The sequence below is a fragment of the Citrus clementina genome, unplaced genomic scaffold, assembly GCF_000493195.1.
Source record: "Citrus clementina cultivar Clemenules unplaced genomic scaffold, Citrus_clementina_v1.0 scaffold_1, whole genome shotgun sequence".
Taxonomy (NCBI): Eukaryota; Viridiplantae; Streptophyta; class Magnoliopsida; order Sapindales; family Rutaceae; genus Citrus; species Citrus x clementina.
The window spans coordinates 4122597-4142909 of record NW_006263303.1 but is presented as its reverse complement, the minus strand read 5'-3'; the positions used below and the strand labels follow the sequence as shown (position 1 = coordinate 4142909).

The following is a 20313-nucleotide window of genomic DNA, read 5'->3' as shown; positions in this document are numbered from 1 at the left end:
AGGGTAAATTGAAGTTTTTAAAAAAAATAAGAGGTGTGAGTTGAAGATAATCAACTCATAAGAGGAGTAGTCTAAAATTAACTCCTTACATTTTTAGTATTATGTTGAGTTGGTTGCTACTGTCAACAACGAAAGGATATTGATTGTTCAAATTTACGCTTTTATTCTTTGAATGTTTGTATCTGAATATGATTCAAATAGTTTGGATATTATGTCATAAGTGGATGAATTTGTTAGGTACTTGATTGAGGAAATTTGCGAGTAAACTTTTGAATTTTATTACATTTAAATGCTTTTTTTTGGGGGGGGGGATAAAAGCTGTTTAAAAGAAAATAATAAATAAGGATTATAAATAATTGAAATTAATTAAAAAGTAGATGCTGATGAGAGAATTTGAAGGAGTGAAACATTACATTTCAAATTTCAACATAAATATTTTATGTTGGACTATTGGCACTGCTTTCTTAGTACACCTTATTTATTTGAGATGGCTTGTAACGTGGGTAATCAAGTATTTTTCAGGTCCATCTCACCCATGACTTTATTGATGATGAAATTATGACTTTCACTTAAATATACGTACTGGTGTTATATGTATATATATATATATATATATTTTACAATTGCAACTTATTTATTTGATTTGTGTTAAATAACCTAGTAGATATTATATCTTGTACTTAGTAATAATAGATTTCGAAACATTTACTTTAAAAAAATTATCACATTACAAACTTAAAGGAGAGTTAAAAAGTGATTTTTAAATGAAATATGCAACTCAAGTGAAATTGTTTCAAACTTTAAGGTTGGTCACAGTTGTTTTATAATTATTTTTCATAATTATTAACAAACTAGTTATAATTATTTTTTCTTTAATATAAATATTGTATATCACTTATTAAATCTAATTTTAAAGAATTAAATTATTGATGTTGTAAAATTACGGTATCATAGAGGAACCCCAACCAAAATATTTGTGGCCGAGGTGAGTACAAGAAAGGAAAAGCTTTGTTCCATAGTGCAGCTATTAGCACCCCTTTTGATCTCTTACAAAACCCTTTTTCTAAATCCACCTCCTCAAATAATTTTTAAAATATTTATTACTTTTTAATACACATATCCTAATTACATAAATATCCTTATTTACTATTTTTTTCCTCTCTCCTCTCAATTTTCCTTTTAGAACTTAATACAATTTCTTGATTCACCCTATCATTAACTTCTAAACAATGGGCAAATATATAATACTTCATTTGTAGTCTTGACTCTTATGTTTCTTGATTCACCCTATCATTAACTTCTAAACAATGGGCAAATATATAATACTTCGTTTGTAGTCTTGACTCTTGCATAAGAAAGTAAATCGGCAGAGAAAATAGTTTTAACCATGTGCGTATATATTATTTGCCGGAAGATAAAATATATTAAATTGTACTTGGATCATTCATCATCCCTAAATATTTTTGGAACAAAGTTGTTCATTGTCAATTTAGTAGAAAATTTGTTGGTCATTTCAAAGAAATAAGAAGTTGCTAAAGTAAAAGGTACTTAAATTGAAAACAGAGTTAGCAACATGGGGTGTCTGTAAAGAGCTTTAAATAAATAAAACTATGCGTCTCATTATGTAATTTTAAAGTACGTTCAAAATTGTAAACGCGAGAGATGGGTTTTATGAGGAACTTGGGGGGGTGCCAATAGCGCCACTTTTGTTTCCAAAGTGCACATCAGATTCAGTGGATATGTTCGGTTAAAATCTTCAACTCAGCCCAAGTTCCAGCTACGAAATGGAAAATCTAATGTGTCTACACGGATGGCCCAACGCTAACGGCCACACTATAGTCGAGGAGTAGTGTTCCCCCGTTCCGGAACTTAAATCAATTTAAGGATAAATTAAATTTTAATTAAACTATATTTTCTTCTTATTCAGACCATCTAAGCGACAACGATTTTATTGCCAATAATAAATTTAAATTAAACATATTTTTTTTATAAACATATTTTAAATATTAGTTTAAAAGAAAATAGATGTAGAAATGAATAAAATTGCTTGTTGATTTTAAAACAAAAAGAAAAAAGCAACGAAAATGCTTTTTGATGATTGAAGAGTTTGCAGAAAAAATAAATTACACGACTTTGTTTGGACTAAAAATAAATGTAAACCGAGAATAAAAGATAGATAGTTTAATTAGACTTAATTTGTCCTTAGATACAACATCTATGAGAGTATGGTTTTATCAGAACATAAAAGGGGTGTTAAAAGAAGCAGTCCAAAATTAAACATCAACTTCTTCTTTTTTCCAAGAGTTGGGTTGTACCATGCGAGGATTTCTTTGGAGTTTTTTTGGTATAACATTAAAGGATTTCAGCTCATATTAACTATGATGACTGTGACTTGTGATTTATTTATTTATTTTTTAATTTAGCGTCCACTAAAAATTGAAAAAAAAAATAAAAAAAAAGAATGAAACAAAAGGTGAGCTGGGTATAATTAATTTGCAAGATCAATTTTCTTTTCTTGCATAAATTTTTAAAGGCGGGTAAAAAGTTATAGTAATATTAGGTTTTTTTTTTTTTTTTTTTTCTTGCATAAATGATTCCAAAGTAGAAATTGGGGAGAGTATCTTGCTTACACTAACCGAGGATCGAAAAAGCACCTGATTCACTCCACTTCGACTCCTTAAACTCAATAGTCGTCAATAGCCAGAAAATGTCAAAAAAGGGCTGTTGCGTAGCATGCATGACGATGAGTTAAAAGAGTGACGGACAGATGGATCCATTAATTTATAGAAATGAGATCAATCCAAACGAATGAAACAAGGCTAATAAGATTAGATCACTAAAGCTTCACACATCACAAATAGCACATGCACATGTACCAAACCCCGAATTATTATTATTATTATTGTTCCACGCATGAATTGAATCAGTCTCTTTCGCTTCAAATCAAAGCTGACATACGAAACTTCCACTCTCAATGAAATCAACAAACGATCGTCATTCTTTAATATTACTATGTTTATACAGGGGCAGAGCTGAGAAATCGATTCACGAAGGGCAACATAATAATAAAATCAAATTATTTTGATAGAGATAAGCATCACATATATGATTATCTGGAGGAATTATGTGATGTGATTTCTGATTTCACAGAGAATTAATAGAACATCTATGCGTATTTAAGGGAAAATTAATTTTAGTAGGGTCGGAATCAATTGCAAATATGTGTGTGTTTATATATATATATATGGGAGCCGATTAGATGTGTGCAATCTTTTATATATGAAAGGAATTTATATCTATCGCATGTTGGCAATTAAAAATAAAAAATTAACAACTCAATTAATTTTCGGAAGTATTGTTCATGATTACTGTTTATCCGCATAAAAAATATTAATTTTCTAAAAACATAATAAATCATAGAAAATAAATGACATAGATTTTTACGTGGTTCGGATTAATCAATCCTACATCCATGAGGCCACGTCCCAATGAAAAGCAATTCACTAAGTTGAAATGTTACAACTTATGGATTTACCAACCTTTGATTGAATCTGCTTCTCTTGAATAATTGCTACCCCTCTTGATCCACAATCCTCAAGTCATTTCGCAAAGTAATCGATAGCAATTCTTCAATTATTCAATGTCTAGTGATCTAAGATCCACATAAACTCTCCACATAGATGAAAAAAGATAAATAAAAAAATCAACATAACATTATGCGCCAAATCTAGATTCCCTAGGGAGGAGGCCGAATTTTGCTTCTCTTCTTTATGCTTTGTGTTGTGTATGCCTTCAATTGTGAAAATACCTCTCTATATATAGGCACTAGGGTTTCACCAAAACAACAAGTCTTAGATTCTTTTCAAATAAGAGTTTATTTCCTCTTATAATTCCCATGAATCTGAATAGGAATAAATATGATCTTTTTGTCTTGCTTGTCTCCCAAGAAACATCTTGAGCATTTAATAAACTTCCTGTTTGAACCAACTTCTTGCTCTAAATAGATCTCATGAGCCAATTAGACATCTAATTAAATTAGGAAACAAATATTCCTAATAAATTGGAATCTCACTAAATTAAGGAATTAATAAATTAATCCTTATTACAAGATATGCAATAAATAAAATTTCAATTTAACTAGACTTGCCATAAAATGCCAACTTTATAAAAAATAGACTTAACAATATGTATATATAGTTATTCTCTATTGAGGGTATTCTCATTTTAATAAAGTAAGAGTGCACACAAAAATTTTAAAAAATACAAATTCTAATACATTAAACACTTTTTTTTTTTGTCTGTTAGTGTTATTTTCATTTTGTTAAAATGAGGATGTCCTTATTAGAGAATTGTTATTGTTCTTCTTCTTCTTATTATTGTATAGCTAATACCTCTTTCAGTGGGGAAGCTTTTATTTTAATAAAATGAGAAACAATTCGAAATTATAAGAAAAAAAACCAACGACTTTCAATCTCCTAAAAAATAAAAAAAAATGTATGAAAATTATATTTTTCTTACCATAAAATTTGGTTCTTGTTATTATAATAAAATGAGTGCGTCCATAGTTTTAAACAGTGGCAAAGGATTTGATGCCGCTGACAGTGTTTGTATCATCATTGTGATTTTATGCTCATCATTTCATGATTTGGAAAAGTCTCTGTTTCTAATTACAATTAGGGTACAGTTATGTTGGAACCGCTCTAACGTGGAGCTTGTCTTCATAATTACACGATTAAAGTTATAATATAATTTTTTTTATTTATCACTCTGCATATATGGCTGTGATTTGTACTCTATCTTGGAGCAGTTCCGAGACAGCCATTGCCTTACAATTAACAAATCAAATCACATCGTTGAAGTTTAATCTCAGCAATATATTTACTTTAGTTATAAATTAAACAATGGCAATGAATTTGATGCCGCTAAGAGTGTTTGTATCATCATTGTAATTTTTTGGAAAGGAAAAGTCTTTTCAAAAAGGAAATTATTGGAGACTCCTTTTGCCCGTTGTCAAGTACATTAGGGAGCTTTATTTAAAGTTCCTAGCTATGCATGCCTAGTCCCATATGAATTTTCTCCGAATGCAGCCCACCAAGATGACGTATATTTGTTGTCCATTATGTATTTGACATTATTTTGGGTCCCTTCCATTGAATGCCAACAATTTTTCCTCTTTCTTTCTCTTTTGTACTAGAGGAATTCATTAATAATGGGATATTAAGTTGTGCGCGTGAGAACTTTTTAAAGGAGATTTTACTTTTTATTTGGAGAGCTACACTAATAATAAATATTTTAAAAAGTACTTTGAAATTATCTTTTTTATGTGTTATACATATTGAAAAGTAATTTCTCTTTTTTCAAATATTATTATGTTATTTTTTATATCATTGTCATTAAAGAGAGAGAAGTATTATGACTATATTATTGAAAAAAAATATTATTTTTTTAGAGTGGTGCTGCACATCCTAAATTTTAAATTATTCCAAATGATATAGCATTCATTAATTAGTTGTTGAAATAATACAATTAATTCACTTCAATCTTGTAATTCAATTAGTTGATGAGACATCCCGAACTTTTTTATTCCAAATAATGTGTTGTTAATTGAGTGGTTAATAATCTTTTACAAGATCCGATTAAATTAATTATATTATCTCTAGGGATGGCAATGGGGAGGGGAGGGGACCAATCTCCCCGTACCCATCCCCGATATTTTGCATATGTCCCCGTCTCCTCCCCGTCCCCGTCAGAATTGCTTGAGAGAATCCTCATCCCCTCCCCGAATAATAACAGGGGATCCCCGAGGGTCCCTGGTCCTCGAATAACTAATAGTCTAATACATTTTTTTATTTTTGATTTTAAATTAATCATATTAAAATAAACTCATACCGCTATTGTAAGCTCGTAACCAATTTTGACAGCACATTAAGGCCTCCAATGTACTTGGATGAAGTTTGTTATGGTATGGGCTCACAACTCTACTACTAGTGTTAAAAGCTGATTCAGAAGCAACTATTGTAATTGGAATTGCCAAAACATCTCTAGCAATTCGAGCTAATGTAGGATACCTATTAGCATTTGTCTTCCACCAACTCAAAATATTAAAATCTTCCATCCGATGTATAACTTTCTCATCCAAATATGAATCTAATTCATCTGCAACAACTGCACAATCTCCATTGTTTACATAATCATCAAAACCTGTCATCCATTTGGTTGCTTTCTTATAAGAATCCCCTGTAGATCTAGTAGAAGAACTACTACAAGTATAATCAAAGCAATAAACAGTTGGTGAAAACTTCAATTAATACTCTTCAACTAATTCCCGGCAAAGGGTGACCATTTTTCCAACATACAACTATTTTGATATTTATTATTTTTAACAATATTTATAATTTTGTTATTTATTTATTAGTAATTTTAAAAATAAAAATTAAAATTAAAATGGAGAAATGGGTAGGGGATGGGGATTCCACCTCATCCCCGTCCCCTCCCCGAATAAAAAGTTGGGTAAAAAATTTTCCCCGTCCCCTCCCCGAAAAAAAAATTGGGTATAAAATTATCCTCGTATCCTCCCCGAATGGGGAAAATCCCCAAAGGTACCCGTCCCCGTGGGGATTTTTGCCATCCCTAATTATCTCACCAACCAAGTGATAAAAGACACATCATTTGATATTAAAAAAAATAGGATGTGCTCTTTTTTTTAATAAAGAGGACATTTAATTATTGTGAAAGAATAATTTGATTAAAATAATATAATTTTTTTTAAAATTTTAAGAGTCTTTTAGGATAGTGTTTATTTTTTTTAGTCTTTCATTTATAAGTAAAGAAATAAAGAAGTATTTGGAAAATAAAATTAGACGGTTTTGGTAATGCTTTAACAACTAGCACAATCTTGAAGATATGACCAAATCCAAAAGATTGTCACCGATGTATATCCTCAACTACATTTATACTTTATAATTATTCGAACTCACTTCACTGCAAGCACGCAACGTATTGATGCACATTGCGCCTTATAAAGCTTTTTTTTTTTTTTTTTGAGAAGGAAATAAACGATTTCATTAAATCAAAGATGATAACACAAATTCGACTTCTACTGGAATTGGTTCCAGCCACATAACAGTTTCATTGTTCCTTAGAGCTAACTTAGCTAAGGAAGGGCATGAATATTACATGATCTAGAAGTGTGATAGCAGCTGATATTCTGAAAATCCTTGTTAAGACTTTGAATTTCTGAAATCACCCACATAATCTCTGTCCTACTGCGCTTTATAAAGCTTTAACATAGTATAATACAAGTCTATAAAAAGGTCATAAATAATTTTGAAATCTAATCAGTTTAATGATCGATAACAAAATTCAATCTTCAAGAAGTATATACAATTTTCTCCAGAACAATTAATTAAAAAAAAAAAAAAAACTTGATTTATTTTTCCATTCTTGGAGAAGAAAACTCGTCTCCACACGCAATCAATGCAGCAGCCAGTAATCACTTCTCAATATCTCTTACAACGACTTGTCTCATTTTTGTGTGGCTTAAATTTCACCCAGACACACTATTTGATTGTCACATCGTATCTCCCGTACCATACAGGGCCATCACTGCTTGCACAAGCAACACATCATCACGCTGCCACGTGTACGGTCGGTAAGCAATTTAATTATAATGACCGTTGGATACTACGTACGTTGATGATGCAGGAAAGAGGATTCCCCTCCACTTCGAAAGGAAGGATACTGCATCACATTTACGAGCCGACAGAGATTCAGATCATGACATCAGTAGGGCCCAATTATGTCATCTGGCTGTCACGCCAGGTTACGTCACCCATGCGTCATTAACTTATTGTCAACGAGGTTGATTAATAAAATAAAAGCCAGCGGCGCCGACAACGGGTTGAGTGGAAACTTGCATAAAAACATGGGGCTGCATCCTAACGTGCGCGCCCATAGAGGATCGAGCCATCAAACCGTGCGGTGCCCACTATTAAAGAGTTAGCAATAAGGATAGGATCCATTTAAGACAGAAGTGAATCCGGATACGGAAACGGGTACGGGTACAACCAGGTAAGGACAACTAATAGAGTAATAGACAACTAATATCTAGTTTCTGGAAGGTACGGACATGTGGTTCCTCACGTGCGGATGATTGTTTCTTAACGAATCGCGTAAGGAGAGCAAGAATCAGTAATCACTCTGAAGCCACGCTCGAATGGAGCGCGTGGACTGAAGCATGATTTTTACTTATCCCCTGAGAGATTTTGCTTTTGTTAAATCAAGAGGAGCAAAATTTTATTAATCATGCGATGCAGCAAGATAATCTATGTCCCACGCGCGTCAGAAGATGTAATTTTATATTTGGGTGATGCACTGCTAGCTGATTTAGTCAACTTTAGTGTTGTTTCGAAGTGTGTTTAAAATTCTTGTTAGTCAAAGTTAGTGGCAGCTGCAATCAGGTACGAAGGGCCCGTGAAGAGTATCATAAGCTCAACTTTCCGGTCCACCATAACCATGGAAACTGAGCCAGCTCCTCAAATGTGATAACTGATCAGTTCAGAAATTATTCCGGACGGACCAGAATGGGAAAAATAACAAAAGATGCAAACTCGACTCTGGATTAGACGATAATTGAAGCTGGAGAAATAATAAATTCATCTGTAACTCTTGACAGAATCGCCGTCCTTTATGGTTCTTGTTTATTAAGTATTCGAAAGCTTTTGTCTGTGACCATGCAATAATTGTATGCAGGCTCTGAGAACACAATAAAAGACTACAAAACAAATATGTACTACAAGTGATGCTCGGTCATCTGCCATTGCTGTTTTTCTGCCGGTCCTTTGTACGGCATCTTCTGATTCAGCCCTTTATTTTGATTTTCCCTTGAACAGACAGCATAAAGTAGGTGTTGCAGAGGTGTAGGGATAGCCGCAGTGGCAATTAACCTTTGCCGTTAAGAACAGCTCGGCTAATGGCTGATGGCTGATGCTTAGCGTGACGACAATTTTCGATTTGATTTGGAGAATTGACCTTTTGCATGGTGACCACGAGTACCACTTCCACAAGCCATACATGAAGATCTCTGGTTCACGCTTCCATTTACTTCGTGATCATCAATCATCAATATATATATATATATATATATATATTTGCACACACACACACGCACATAGATAATATATCACAAACCACTCCCTTTGCTTTTGAATCTGTTCATCCAATCATTTATAAGCTTTCGGTTACGAAGATAAAGTCAAAAGGAGGCCACCTTTGTCATTTCACACTAACGTTTCCGGTAGTTTTTAGTTGACACGGATCTAAGTAAAGGTAATATTGAAGTTCCTTTTTTAAAAAAATATTAAAGTAAACACATAAAAAGACATAAAAAAGACTCTTTCTTTTTTTTAAAGTTTTATAATGTCAGAATGAATAAAGTTCAAATTATTTTTTATCTGAGGAACAATCACCTAAAAAAATTGAATATGAATGATCATCAAAATAAAAGTATTTAAAAATTATTCGACCAATCCCAAAGAACACTTAATTTAAAATATATTGAAGCTCTTATTTCGAGTAAACTTTATCATCAATAAGCTAGAAGATTATACAATCAAGTCATTATAGCCCAATGATGAAATTGTGTCTTAAACAATTAAGGGGAATTAGTTTGAGCCTCCATTTTGTTCCGTAACTCATTTTTCAACCAATTATTACGGGGACTAGGTATATCTCCCTTTGTATAAGTATACAAGTCTCACCTCCTATTGGTGCAAGTTTTTTAGAGATACACTTTATAGATTTTTGGACTATACTTTAAATGTATTCATACTACTAATAGATTATAGATTGTAATATATTTTTGAAATGTAATAGCTTAAAACAAAAGGAACTAAATTAAAATGTTTGAAACGTATAAACACTCATTCATGTATGATTTGCAAATAATAATATATAACTAAGCTAGAATGATTACAATTCTATATTGCAATACAACAATTTATATATATTTGCAGCTTTTTTTGGAAAAACATATACTTTTTCGAAGTTTCCATACGGAATTTCAAATTTTATTTAGATCCCTTAATGCATGACATAAATAATACACTACTCTAAATTTTTAAGGTATCAAGAACGAAAGATTATAAATTTTCATTCAAGAGTTCAGGGCGTTGTATTAAGTAATAATGGCACTTCTATTGATATACCGTTCATGATTAGTGGTGCCAATTTTGCAAAAAATGGAAGTCGGGGGGTCAAGCGGACGGGAGAATGACTAAAAATGGGCAGGAGGAGCAGGACATTGGAATTTAGTGGGACGAGAACAATGGTGATGATGCAATCCCTCCTTATCACACAACGCAAAGCATTACACATGGCAGACACCATATTTACCACCACCAACGGTGCTCCTTTAAGGACTCTCCAAACCCCAAATTTATGATCGTAGGGACCACCTCCGAACAAAGCCCCCCACATATCACCATCACAACACATACTGTTATCACACGTGGTCGACTACGATTGGGCACCCTCATCAGACTCCAAAAGCCTGTAGGGGCCCAGTCATTTATCTCCGCAACCCCACTACCTCCATGCCTGAAGGAAAGTAAAGGAAACGGCCACGTGTCCACTAGGAACGTCACGGTGACGAGGAAAGTGTAATATCATTCGATGATTACGTCATGGACGTGGGGCCCGCGTACCTATGGCCTACTGTTCCACGTCAGATGACTTTCTTTTTTTACTGCACTTTACTTTAGTATTCTGGATACGTCATGGTTCAATATTACGGTTCCACGTCGAATCAATATGACGTCACCGCCATTTACTAATTTCACCCCCCATGTGACAGCCCCACCCCATTTTCTTCGCCAAATATCCAGTATTTCGGAACTACCGTATTATGTGACAACAATATTTGACGCTTACAGCAGCGCTAGCTGCACGTGCACTCCACTCTCCAATCATTCGCTCTCTTGTTTCCATTTTTACCCCTTTTTTTTTGTAAGATCAAGGTAAAGATCAATTTTTTTTCACCTTTAACCTTATCTCTTGACAATTCAAAGAAATTATGCGAAAATTATTCCATCGAGTTTTCTGGAGCCGACCATTTCTATCATTTTCATAAGAAAATTAAAAAAAATAATAGTATTTTTCAATAATATTTTGAGTTTGTAAATTTAAAGAAATTTTGAGTATACGCCAACGATATTATTATACTTTAAATACATTAAAACACAGGTTTGATTGCATCAACTGTGATTTTGCTTAATTTTTAAACTACAATAACAAATCACTTAGCAAATGTTCACTTTATTGATTTATACATTTGAGAGTCACCAATTTTATTTTTATGTATATTTGAAATGCTAATGACAATAATAAGTAAATATTTTCACATTTACATAAAATTTTTAGTGTGATTAAAACATATATTATTATTTTCAATCTATATAGTTAAAATCACTCGTGGAATGTATTGTTATCAATTAGTATTCGCTCAAGAACGATCATAATTATATAAGAATAATAATATATTTTCCTCAATTTTGTTCATTCATCCTTTAATAGTGAAATGGACTAATAAATAATTATTTTAAGTTACAAGAAAGTTATGCAAACTTGTCTATTAAACATGAGAAATTAGTTGATAGTAGAAGTTTATGATCTTGTTTGGGAATGAGGTGTTGTACCTTTTAAGCTAAAGTTATTGTGGAAAAAGAAAAGGTATAACTATGACACAAAATTAAGGGTAAAAACTCATTTAGTCCCTGTATTTTAAGATTAGTGTCCATTTAGTCCCCGTATTTTTAAAAATACCTCGAAACATATCTGCCGTTAAAGTATTGATACTCCTACCGTTACTTTTTATTTCTTTTGGCTTACTTTTACAATATTACCCTTTTATAATAATTTTTTTTTTGTTTGGACATTAATAAAAAGAAAATAATTAAATTACCAATTTAACCCTAAAAATAAAAATAAAAAATTATATTAATTTTTAATTGTCAAAAATTGTATGTAAACTATCAAGTGTGCAGATGGTGCTTGCAAAAAAATAATATAAAATTTTTATTATTTTTTAAGGTTAAATTGGTAATTTAATTATTTTATTTTTATTAATGTCCAAACAAAAAAATTATTATAAAATGATAATATTATAAAAGTATGCCAAAAGAAATAAAAAATAATGATAGGGGTATCAATACTTTAACGGCAGGGATGTTTTGAGGTATTTTTAAAAATACGGGGACTAAATGGACGCTAATCTTAAAATACAGGGACTAAATAGGCTTTTACTCCAAAATTAATTATATGTAGTCCAAAATTATTTACTCCAAAAAATAATGATAGGGGTATCAATACTTTAACGGCAGGGATGTTTTGAGGTATTTTTAAAAATACGAGGACTAAATGGACGCTAATCTTAAAATACAGGGACTAAATAGGCTTTTACTCCAAAATTAATTATATGTAGTCGAAATTATTAAAGATATAATAGATTTTTTATCTTATAAGTAAAAAATTATATCAACATATCTTATAAGATATAACAGGTAGTATTTACTAAATACTTTAATACTGTAGCTTCTAAGATAGAGCGATCTAACCTCTAGTCCAGACACACTGTATATGATGGATATCTAAGAAGAAAAAAATATATATTATATATAGTGAGAGTGAGTTAAAAGAAAAAGAAAAAGGGGCTGCAAAGAATATTCTGTCATGTCAAAAGCACGTAAGAAACAGTCGAGTGAAAGGCGAGTGTGCTTCCAGAATTCCCCCAGAGAGCGATGATGTGAAAAAATGTAACACTGTACTTTGTGATGTAAGCAACCCCACCACCACTCCTCAACCTTGCTCTCTTTGTATAAAACTCCCACAAAAATAAAACACCCAAAACTCAACTTTGCTTCCGTTGACATCACACACACACAGCTTCCCCCAAGAATCTGTTTCTACTTTCTATAGAGAGGAGATGCAAGGCCTAAGGCGTTACCCAAACGACGTCGTCCACCTCGACCTCACCCCTCCCTCGTCAACCACTAACTTGTCCATCGACGGTGAAGAATCCTCGGAGGCAAGAATCCAACGCCTGATATCCGAGCACCCGGTGATAATATTCAGCCGGTCGTCTTGCTGCATGTGCCACGTCATGAAAACGCTCTTCGCCACCATCGGGGTGCACCCTACCGTCATCGAGCTCGATGATCACGAGATCTCAGCCCTCCCTCTTGTTGACCATGATGAGAGCGCTCACGCCGACTCCCCTCGTAATCCGGCGCCGGCGCCCGCAGTCTTCATCGGCGGCACGTGCGTCGGTGGCCTCGAGTCCCTCGTCGCCCTCCACATCGGCGGCCACCTCGTGCCCAAGCTTGTAGAAATTGGCGCTCTCTGGGTATGATAATTATTAGTTACTTTATTATTATTATTACTATAATATATCAAAATAATAATAATAATAAATCTATTATTACTACTATTATTATTAGTAGAATTAGAAAGGCACCCAATTCTGATTCTTATATATGTTATGTTAATTACTTAGTTTGGGTTCTTAATTACTCAAGTGTTCATTTAGGTCTCTCTTTTCTTATTGTAAGTGAACATAAACTTAGGAGATCAAAGGGAAAACAAAAAAAAAAAAAAAGTAATCTTCTTTCTCTTTGTATGATTGAGTATTGTGCGTATATAAAGTGATGAGTTTGGATTTTTAAAATAGCTAATACCAGCAGTAGTTTTGATGTTAAAATTCTCCCCTTCTCTGGGTTTGATCTATGTTGTTAGTTCAATCAATAATGGGGTGGGACCTACGGGTGGGGGACAATGATTGAGCAATCAGAGCCGTTGAAATTATTCTAGATAAAGAATGGTTAAGAATGTGATCTAAGTACCGGGGTTTAAGGAGGAGATCACTTTGCTGCTGACAATGACGAGGCAAAGTGGCAGTATCAGATGTATTGTTCTGGCAAAATTCTTCCAATTATTATTGAATCAAAATCTTCTTTTAGTACACCCCCTTCACCTTTTTTTTTTTCATTTTTATTTTCTGCATATTGTGAAAAGCAAGTAATTCAATTTACCATCTGAATTTTTTTTTTCAAGAATTTTCAGACAATTTATCAGTATTTTGTGGTATTTCATGGTTTGACTAGGCTAGCAATACCATATAGTTGATTTGGTGTTGCGTGGCCATGGGTTGCCTTCAATTTTTCGTTGTGAAAACCACATATTTTTTTTGCTTTTTTATAGGGTCACTGAGAATGAGATGCCATGATTTTTTAAAATTTAATGTTAAAATCATTTAACGTACCAACAAAGTATTGGCTTCACTGGCAATAGAGTCCCCTTAAGTGGCTTGACTGGGTTTGCTCCCCAGTTCGAGTCGTAGGAAAGTCGCCTTTGTTGGGAGAACCTGTGCCTTCCGGTTCGAGCGGGGAATTCTAGTCTGGGTTGTGGTACGGGCTTAAAAGTGCTTCCTATAGTTGGGGCCCTCCCCATTATACCTCGTGTTTAAAATAAAAAAAAAATCATTTAAATTTTGTTCGGAAAAATAATAAAAGAATAATAAATTTATTTATTTTTATAAGATTCATTTAAAAAAACTACTTTAGATCCCAGTTCAAAGGCTGCAACAAGAACAAGGATGATTGAATTTAGCTTTAAAATACTTTAAAGACAATTATTAATAATTAAATTAAATTTATTTTGTATACTTTCGCACAAATTGATGTGGAGATCTACTTGGAAATCTCTCAGCCAAAATTTTGAAAAAAAAAGAAAGGGTGCTCACCAAAATGATATATAATTAATTAAACTAAGCATTAAAATCACAAAATTCTTATTATAAGTGAAGCCGACGAAGAAAATGGGCTAAAAACAAAACCTTGGAAGGCAAAGAGAAGCTGAAATTGCCATTTGTCATCATGCAATCAGACAATATTTAGAGCTGCGTCACGCCTCGCCTCATCCTTGTAATATATTAATTTGTTCCTCTCAAGTAATGTGCAGCTGCATCACAATTATCATGTGAATCCTATAAACAATTGAATAATATCACCGTCATATATATATATGACGGTGCCGTTAAACGATCCCAACTGAGGAAAACAAGGTGGGGAGGAGGTAAGGGATGATCAAGTTTAGGGAGATCAAAAGAAGATTATTAGGATTTACGAGGCCGCTTCAAATTTGGGTGGGACCCCAGTTCCTTTGGGTTTGGAGATATTGGTGGTGTGATGGCGGTAACATCAACAAGCCACAGCCACGGCCACAGCGAGTGCGTCCTCACTTTCAACTCTTTCTTTTAATATTGAATCACGCGTGGCAAGCATGCAATGGTCTTGATTTATGATATTTAATCAACACCACTGATGGACCCCCCCCATTTGGAATCTTTTACTGCCATAGCGTAAGCAGAATCTGCCTGTTGATTCTCTCCATTAACACACTTAAGTTGGAAGAAAATTATAAGGGGGAATTGAATAATTTTTTTAGGGTATTTAATTATGAAAAAGGAAGAAATAGGGAGGGAGTTGGGAAACCCCCACTGATGGCAGGGATTTGAGATGCACTTTTTTTTGTATTAATAAAACTGATGAAGCAGACTCTAAAGTTCCAAAACCATCCTCAACTTACTTTATCGGTGAGTGAATCTGTCTTATTTTATTTTTCTTTCTCTTCTTGTTTTCACTTTTCATTGTTTGCTTTAGCTTTTTTATGCCACCGGGGGATCCCACCCCAACTTTGCTTGTGTGTATGCATGTGTTTGTATTTTTGTTGCCCCAACATATACCTAATTTATCATAATAATTTTATTAACTTTGGGTTGAATTGAAAGTTGAAAACCCACTGATTTTGGCTTTCCCCAGAATCCAGAACAGGGTCATCATTTTGCTGACTAGATTATATGTTTTGCCATTTCAGTCCATTACATCATGGCGTTAAGCTTACATCACTTTCTAAAAGAAAAAGAGAAGAATTGAATTATTATTAAAGTGTACAGCTGCTTCAAAATTCTTTTCTTTTTTTTTTAAAGGAAAAAAAAAAACAAAATAAAATATGATATGTTGCTTTGCCCGCACTGGGCTGCAGCACGGACAATGGGAGTGGGAACTTCACGAGTTCAAGAGCCCACTACCCTCCTGACCTGACTCCACCACTTCCTTTCTATTAATTCAACCCATGTTTTCCCACTAATAATTTGTTTTTGTTATTATATTATATAAGATTTTGTCATCAATAATGTTTAGCACACCGCACTGAAATCCAATCTTGCTACTCAACCAACAAGAATAAAGGCAAATTTTTACAGACATAATCATTGTATTAAAGTAACTACCCGAATTAATCCACAATAATTAAAAAAAAAAAAAAACAGGTATGGTTTTGACAAAAAGGGTTTTTTTTTTCATAAGATGGCAAGTAAATTTTTTTCAAATAACATTCCCACTCTTTTTATTTGTTGGCCAAAAAAATCATCTAGTTTGCATGTTACGTGTTAAGTGTATCAGTCTCATTTGCACTTTACAAAATTTTCCACCTGTAATTCTCGAACTCTAAACCTATATAATCCTTCTGTTGAAGTGTTACGGTGATAAAACTGCCAAAAAAATTAGTTCCTTCTACAATCTACCCCAATTCATGAACTTCTTGACCTCATCATACAAAACCAAAATTGCAGCCGCGCCAGTACTCCGAAACATGTTTGAAACTGCTCCACGGTAAAACGAAGTCACCCCCTCTTTCCTATAGATGGTCCGCCAGCATTCCAGTGTGTTATGGTACATTGGTTGTTCCAAGCCAGATTGCATCATCATCCTCCTACGAACTGTATCCAATGGATACGACAACAACCCAGCAGATGTCGTGACTGCCTGAGCCACTACCCAACGTTTCCACAATGCCAATTCAGGTTTAGACTCTTCCGACAGTACCTCCTTCATTGTATCAAAGCCCCCAAAATATAGGCCACGGTGAACAACCATCCCCTGTAGAGAGGCAGGAAGTCCTCTATAAACTCCTCGAATACCATCTTTCTTGAATATGGTTGTCAGAAAATGGCAGAAGCCTCGGAATTGACGAGCATCAGTTCTTCCAACATCCGCAGCAAGACGGGTGTGGGCGATATCAAGTGGGTAGATTAAGATCAACGTTGTACAACCAGCTGCAGCCCCAGCAACAAAGTTGGCAGATGTACCAGACATGAAACTAGTACCATCTTGATAGTTGCCATTCCTTAAGATGTTTCGATAAAGATCCTGCAAATGGAACATTGACCATGAATATACATTATCCAGACTTAAAAGAAAACGATAACAGATGACATTCCTTGATTACTTGGTACCTTCCTTCAATTTGAAATACGGTCAGCATGACAAAATCAGTTTCCTAAGTCATGTCTTGCAGTTGAATACCATATGGGTACCAGGTTACCTACTAGGTAGAATAACATTAACTCATCTTTCCATTATAGGATACATATAATCTCAGATAATAACTTAAATGTTACAAAATTAAAGGTCATACTCTGATTACTGGAAGTTGATAACGATTCTTCCAATTAATATAATGTCACCAATTTACTACAACTCCACTACTATTTACCTGGAAACTGAAATCCACGATTTAATTCGTTAAAAATACAATAATTTTCTTGACTGTAGGATTAGAAAAGAACTAAGAACCTGCTACTCATGAAAATATTAAATAAGCATGTAGACAAAGTCGAGCAAGAGCCCAAAACATAAAAATTCAGTACTACATTTGTATGCATCCTCTGTTACTGATTTTACAATGAGAGTAACTCTCTAATCCTGTCATCATCCTCTGGTACTGATTTTACAATAAGAGTAACTCTCAAATCCTGCCATCATCCTCATGACAAAAATCAGTTTCCTATCATCCTCCGTTGAAGTTGTAATTGCAAGTAATAGTATTGCTTCATCTAAGCCTTTCTTGTTAATATTTTACAATAAGAGTAACACTCTAATCCTGCCATCATCCCCAATATCTTCAAGAATATCATACCTTACTTCCAGCAGAAATATCAGAGTATCCTAATTCCTGCCACAAACTTTCATTTGCTAAGTAATTATTCATCAACTCCGCACAACTATCTTTCTCTGTCTCTCGGACAATACCATTCAGCACAACCCAAAAAAAGTGAAAAAAAAAAAAAAAACTCCAATGTATCCCAAATATATTTATGATGGATGATTAATGTCGTTACTTTTAAGATAGCTAACAACAAACTAATAAAAAAAATTATAAGCCAGTATGTTTGGGACTGAGGGTGAAGAAGTATGGAATAATTTAGAAAACCAATTGAGGCCAAAGAAACTCCTGTCCACATCCAAAGATTGCTAAGAAATATTTCTAAAAAATGTAGGTTTTAAACTATATTTCTGTTGAAATAAGCAGAAACTATCATAATCCGTGTCAAAGCAAAACTTATCTATTTCTCAATAGCCAAAGCAGCAAATAAGCCTGGCCATGGAAGCAAGACCTCCATTTTAACTCAAGAAGTAGATATATGTATGTATCATATCATTCAATGATCCTATGTAATAAGGCACCTTTAGATAAGCGAGAGTTCAGCAAAGATAACAGATTCAATATGAATGAATACACATTGAGTAAGAATAAATCTTTGTCACATGAAAACTAATAACAACTGCATATTTATGTTACTAAGAATCTTTCCAAAACTCAAGAATAAGTGACTCATCATCTATAAATCGTTATGACATGAAATGCTCAAAACTTGCCAACCAACTTCCACATTCGAACATTTCATCAATCAGTTCATATGCAAAACATAAATTTCCCAAGAATCCAATTTCTTAACAAACCCATCTCCAAGGATCTACCCAAATGAAAAGAACCGCTGAAGCAAATCAATTTAACTTAAAAAAAAAAAAGAACGTAAAAATGTGAAATCTTGATACCTTAAGAGAGAAGTTAAGCGCAACAGAAGGGTAATAACGAAGAACACTACTGCCATTGCCTCGCCAAAGAGATAAAATCCCTTCTTCTCTAACAGTACGGGCAATACAATCAAGCATGCCCTTGAATCTTCTCCGTCCACTCCCAACAATAGCCAAATTGCTCTCTTGGGTCTGCAACAGAAGCTTCGCCCTCTCGATTGGCGCCACAATCGTGTGCACAAAACCCCCCATCACAGCTCCCGCCATCAGATCACGCTGAAAGTTGGTGACCCATTTGTACGACCTCGACCCGCTTGTTAATCTTGCTGGCCCATCGTCATCTTTGCTCATTCTCTGAATAAAAAATATTTTCTCTCGTTGTGCCAGTTAAGAACAAAAACAGCAATTGGGTTCTGCTTTATAGTTATTAATTAGACTACCGCACTAATTAATATTTGGGAACATACTGTTGGTTATTGGTGCACCAAAAATGTAAAAAATCTGAATTTAATAATAATATAAAAAAAAATATGTGTGCTTGATTTTGGGATTGACTCTTCTCTTGCGATTGGTAATTTCATTCAGTTTCTTTTTCTTGTATCTCAATGGCCTGTTTGAAGAAAAATAACGGAGTTCGATGAACGCCGTTCCCTTCCAGAATTGTTCATGATCCAATCCGATACTTAGCTGACGTGTATTTTTGCATTTACTTTTAATATTCATCTTTCTTCTATCCTTTGGTTTTATGCCACGTGTGATCTTCGGGAATTAGAATTTATTTATTTATTTTACTGTTATAATTTGTAAAGAGGAGCTTCGACTGGTTCCCTGGGCTTTTAAATGGCCCAAGCAAAAGGCTGTCAATTAAGTTTTGAATGGCCCAATCCGCGACGGAACAAAGGACAAAATCTGAGAAATAGAGTATATGTGCTTGCTTTTGTTGCAATAATCCAATTACTTGCAATTACGACTTCACGTACACCATTCATTTACATTGTGAGCTATTGGTATGAACACATAAATGGATTCAACCCAATTTTAGATATCTTTATAACAGAACCTTTATCGCTTTCAAGCACTTTTTAAGTAATATTCTTTGCAGAAACAAATACAAGTGCTTTGACGGAATTTACAAGTTCCGAGATTGCCTTACAAGCTTCATCAAAGTAGAGGCTAATAAAATAAGTGCTTCCCAGTTTGGTGCGCATTCAAAATACAACTTTAGTCCTAATAAACCAAGGAATCATAGCAAAAATAGAGCTTTGTTAGTTGGATTAGTACCCTGGCAGCACAAAGCATGTATCCTTATGCCAGATGTCTCCATTAGATGTTTAATTTCTGGTTAATAGCTCTATGTTAATTAAATACTCATAACGAGCGCCCT

At 33.7% G+C, this 20313-nt stretch overlaps 2 protein-coding genes across 2 annotated transcripts; one reads left to right on the top strand and one right to left on the bottom strand.

The window, feature by feature from the left end:
* The first annotated feature begins 12847 nt into the window (after positions 1 to 12847).
* On the top strand, positions 12848 to 13452 carry LOC18054863 (glutaredoxin-C6). The gene has a single exon (XM_006450800.2). It carries the CDS (start codon positions 12980 to 12982, stop codon positions 13403 to 13405), a length of 426 nt encoding a protein of 141 aa, XP_006450863.1. The 5' UTR covers positions 12848 to 12979; the 3' UTR covers positions 13406 to 13452.
* A 3001-nt stretch (positions 13453 to 16453) lies between these two features.
* LOC18054862 (probable ADP,ATP carrier protein At5g56450) lies at positions 16454 to 19527 on the bottom strand. The gene is made up of 2 exons (XM_006450799.2): positions 18951 to 19527; positions 16454 to 17261 (listed from the first exon to the last, which is right to left on the bottom strand). Exons 1-2 carry the CDS (start codon positions 19278 to 19280, stop codon positions 16626 to 16628), a joined length of 966 nt encoding a protein of 321 aa, XP_006450862.1. The 5' UTR covers positions 19281 to 19527; the 3' UTR covers positions 16454 to 16625.
* Between the last annotated feature and the right edge of the window lie 786 nt (positions 19528 to 20313).

What these genes read in the sequence shown, in the direction of transcription:
- LOC18054863 (XM_006450800.2), top strand. Translation starts at nt 12,980, where the DNA reads ATGCAAGGCCTAAGGCGTTACCCAAACGACGTCGTCCACCTCGACCTC.
- LOC18054862 (XM_006450799.2), bottom strand. Translation starts at nt 19,280, where the DNA reads ATGAGCAAAGATGACGATGGGCCAGCAAGATTAACAAGCGGGTCGAGG. An exon ending in CGCTTAACTTCTCTCTTAAG is followed by an intron (nt 17,262 to 18,950) that starts GTATCAAGATTT and finishes TTCCATTTGCAG; the next exon opens with GATCTTTATCGAAACATCTT.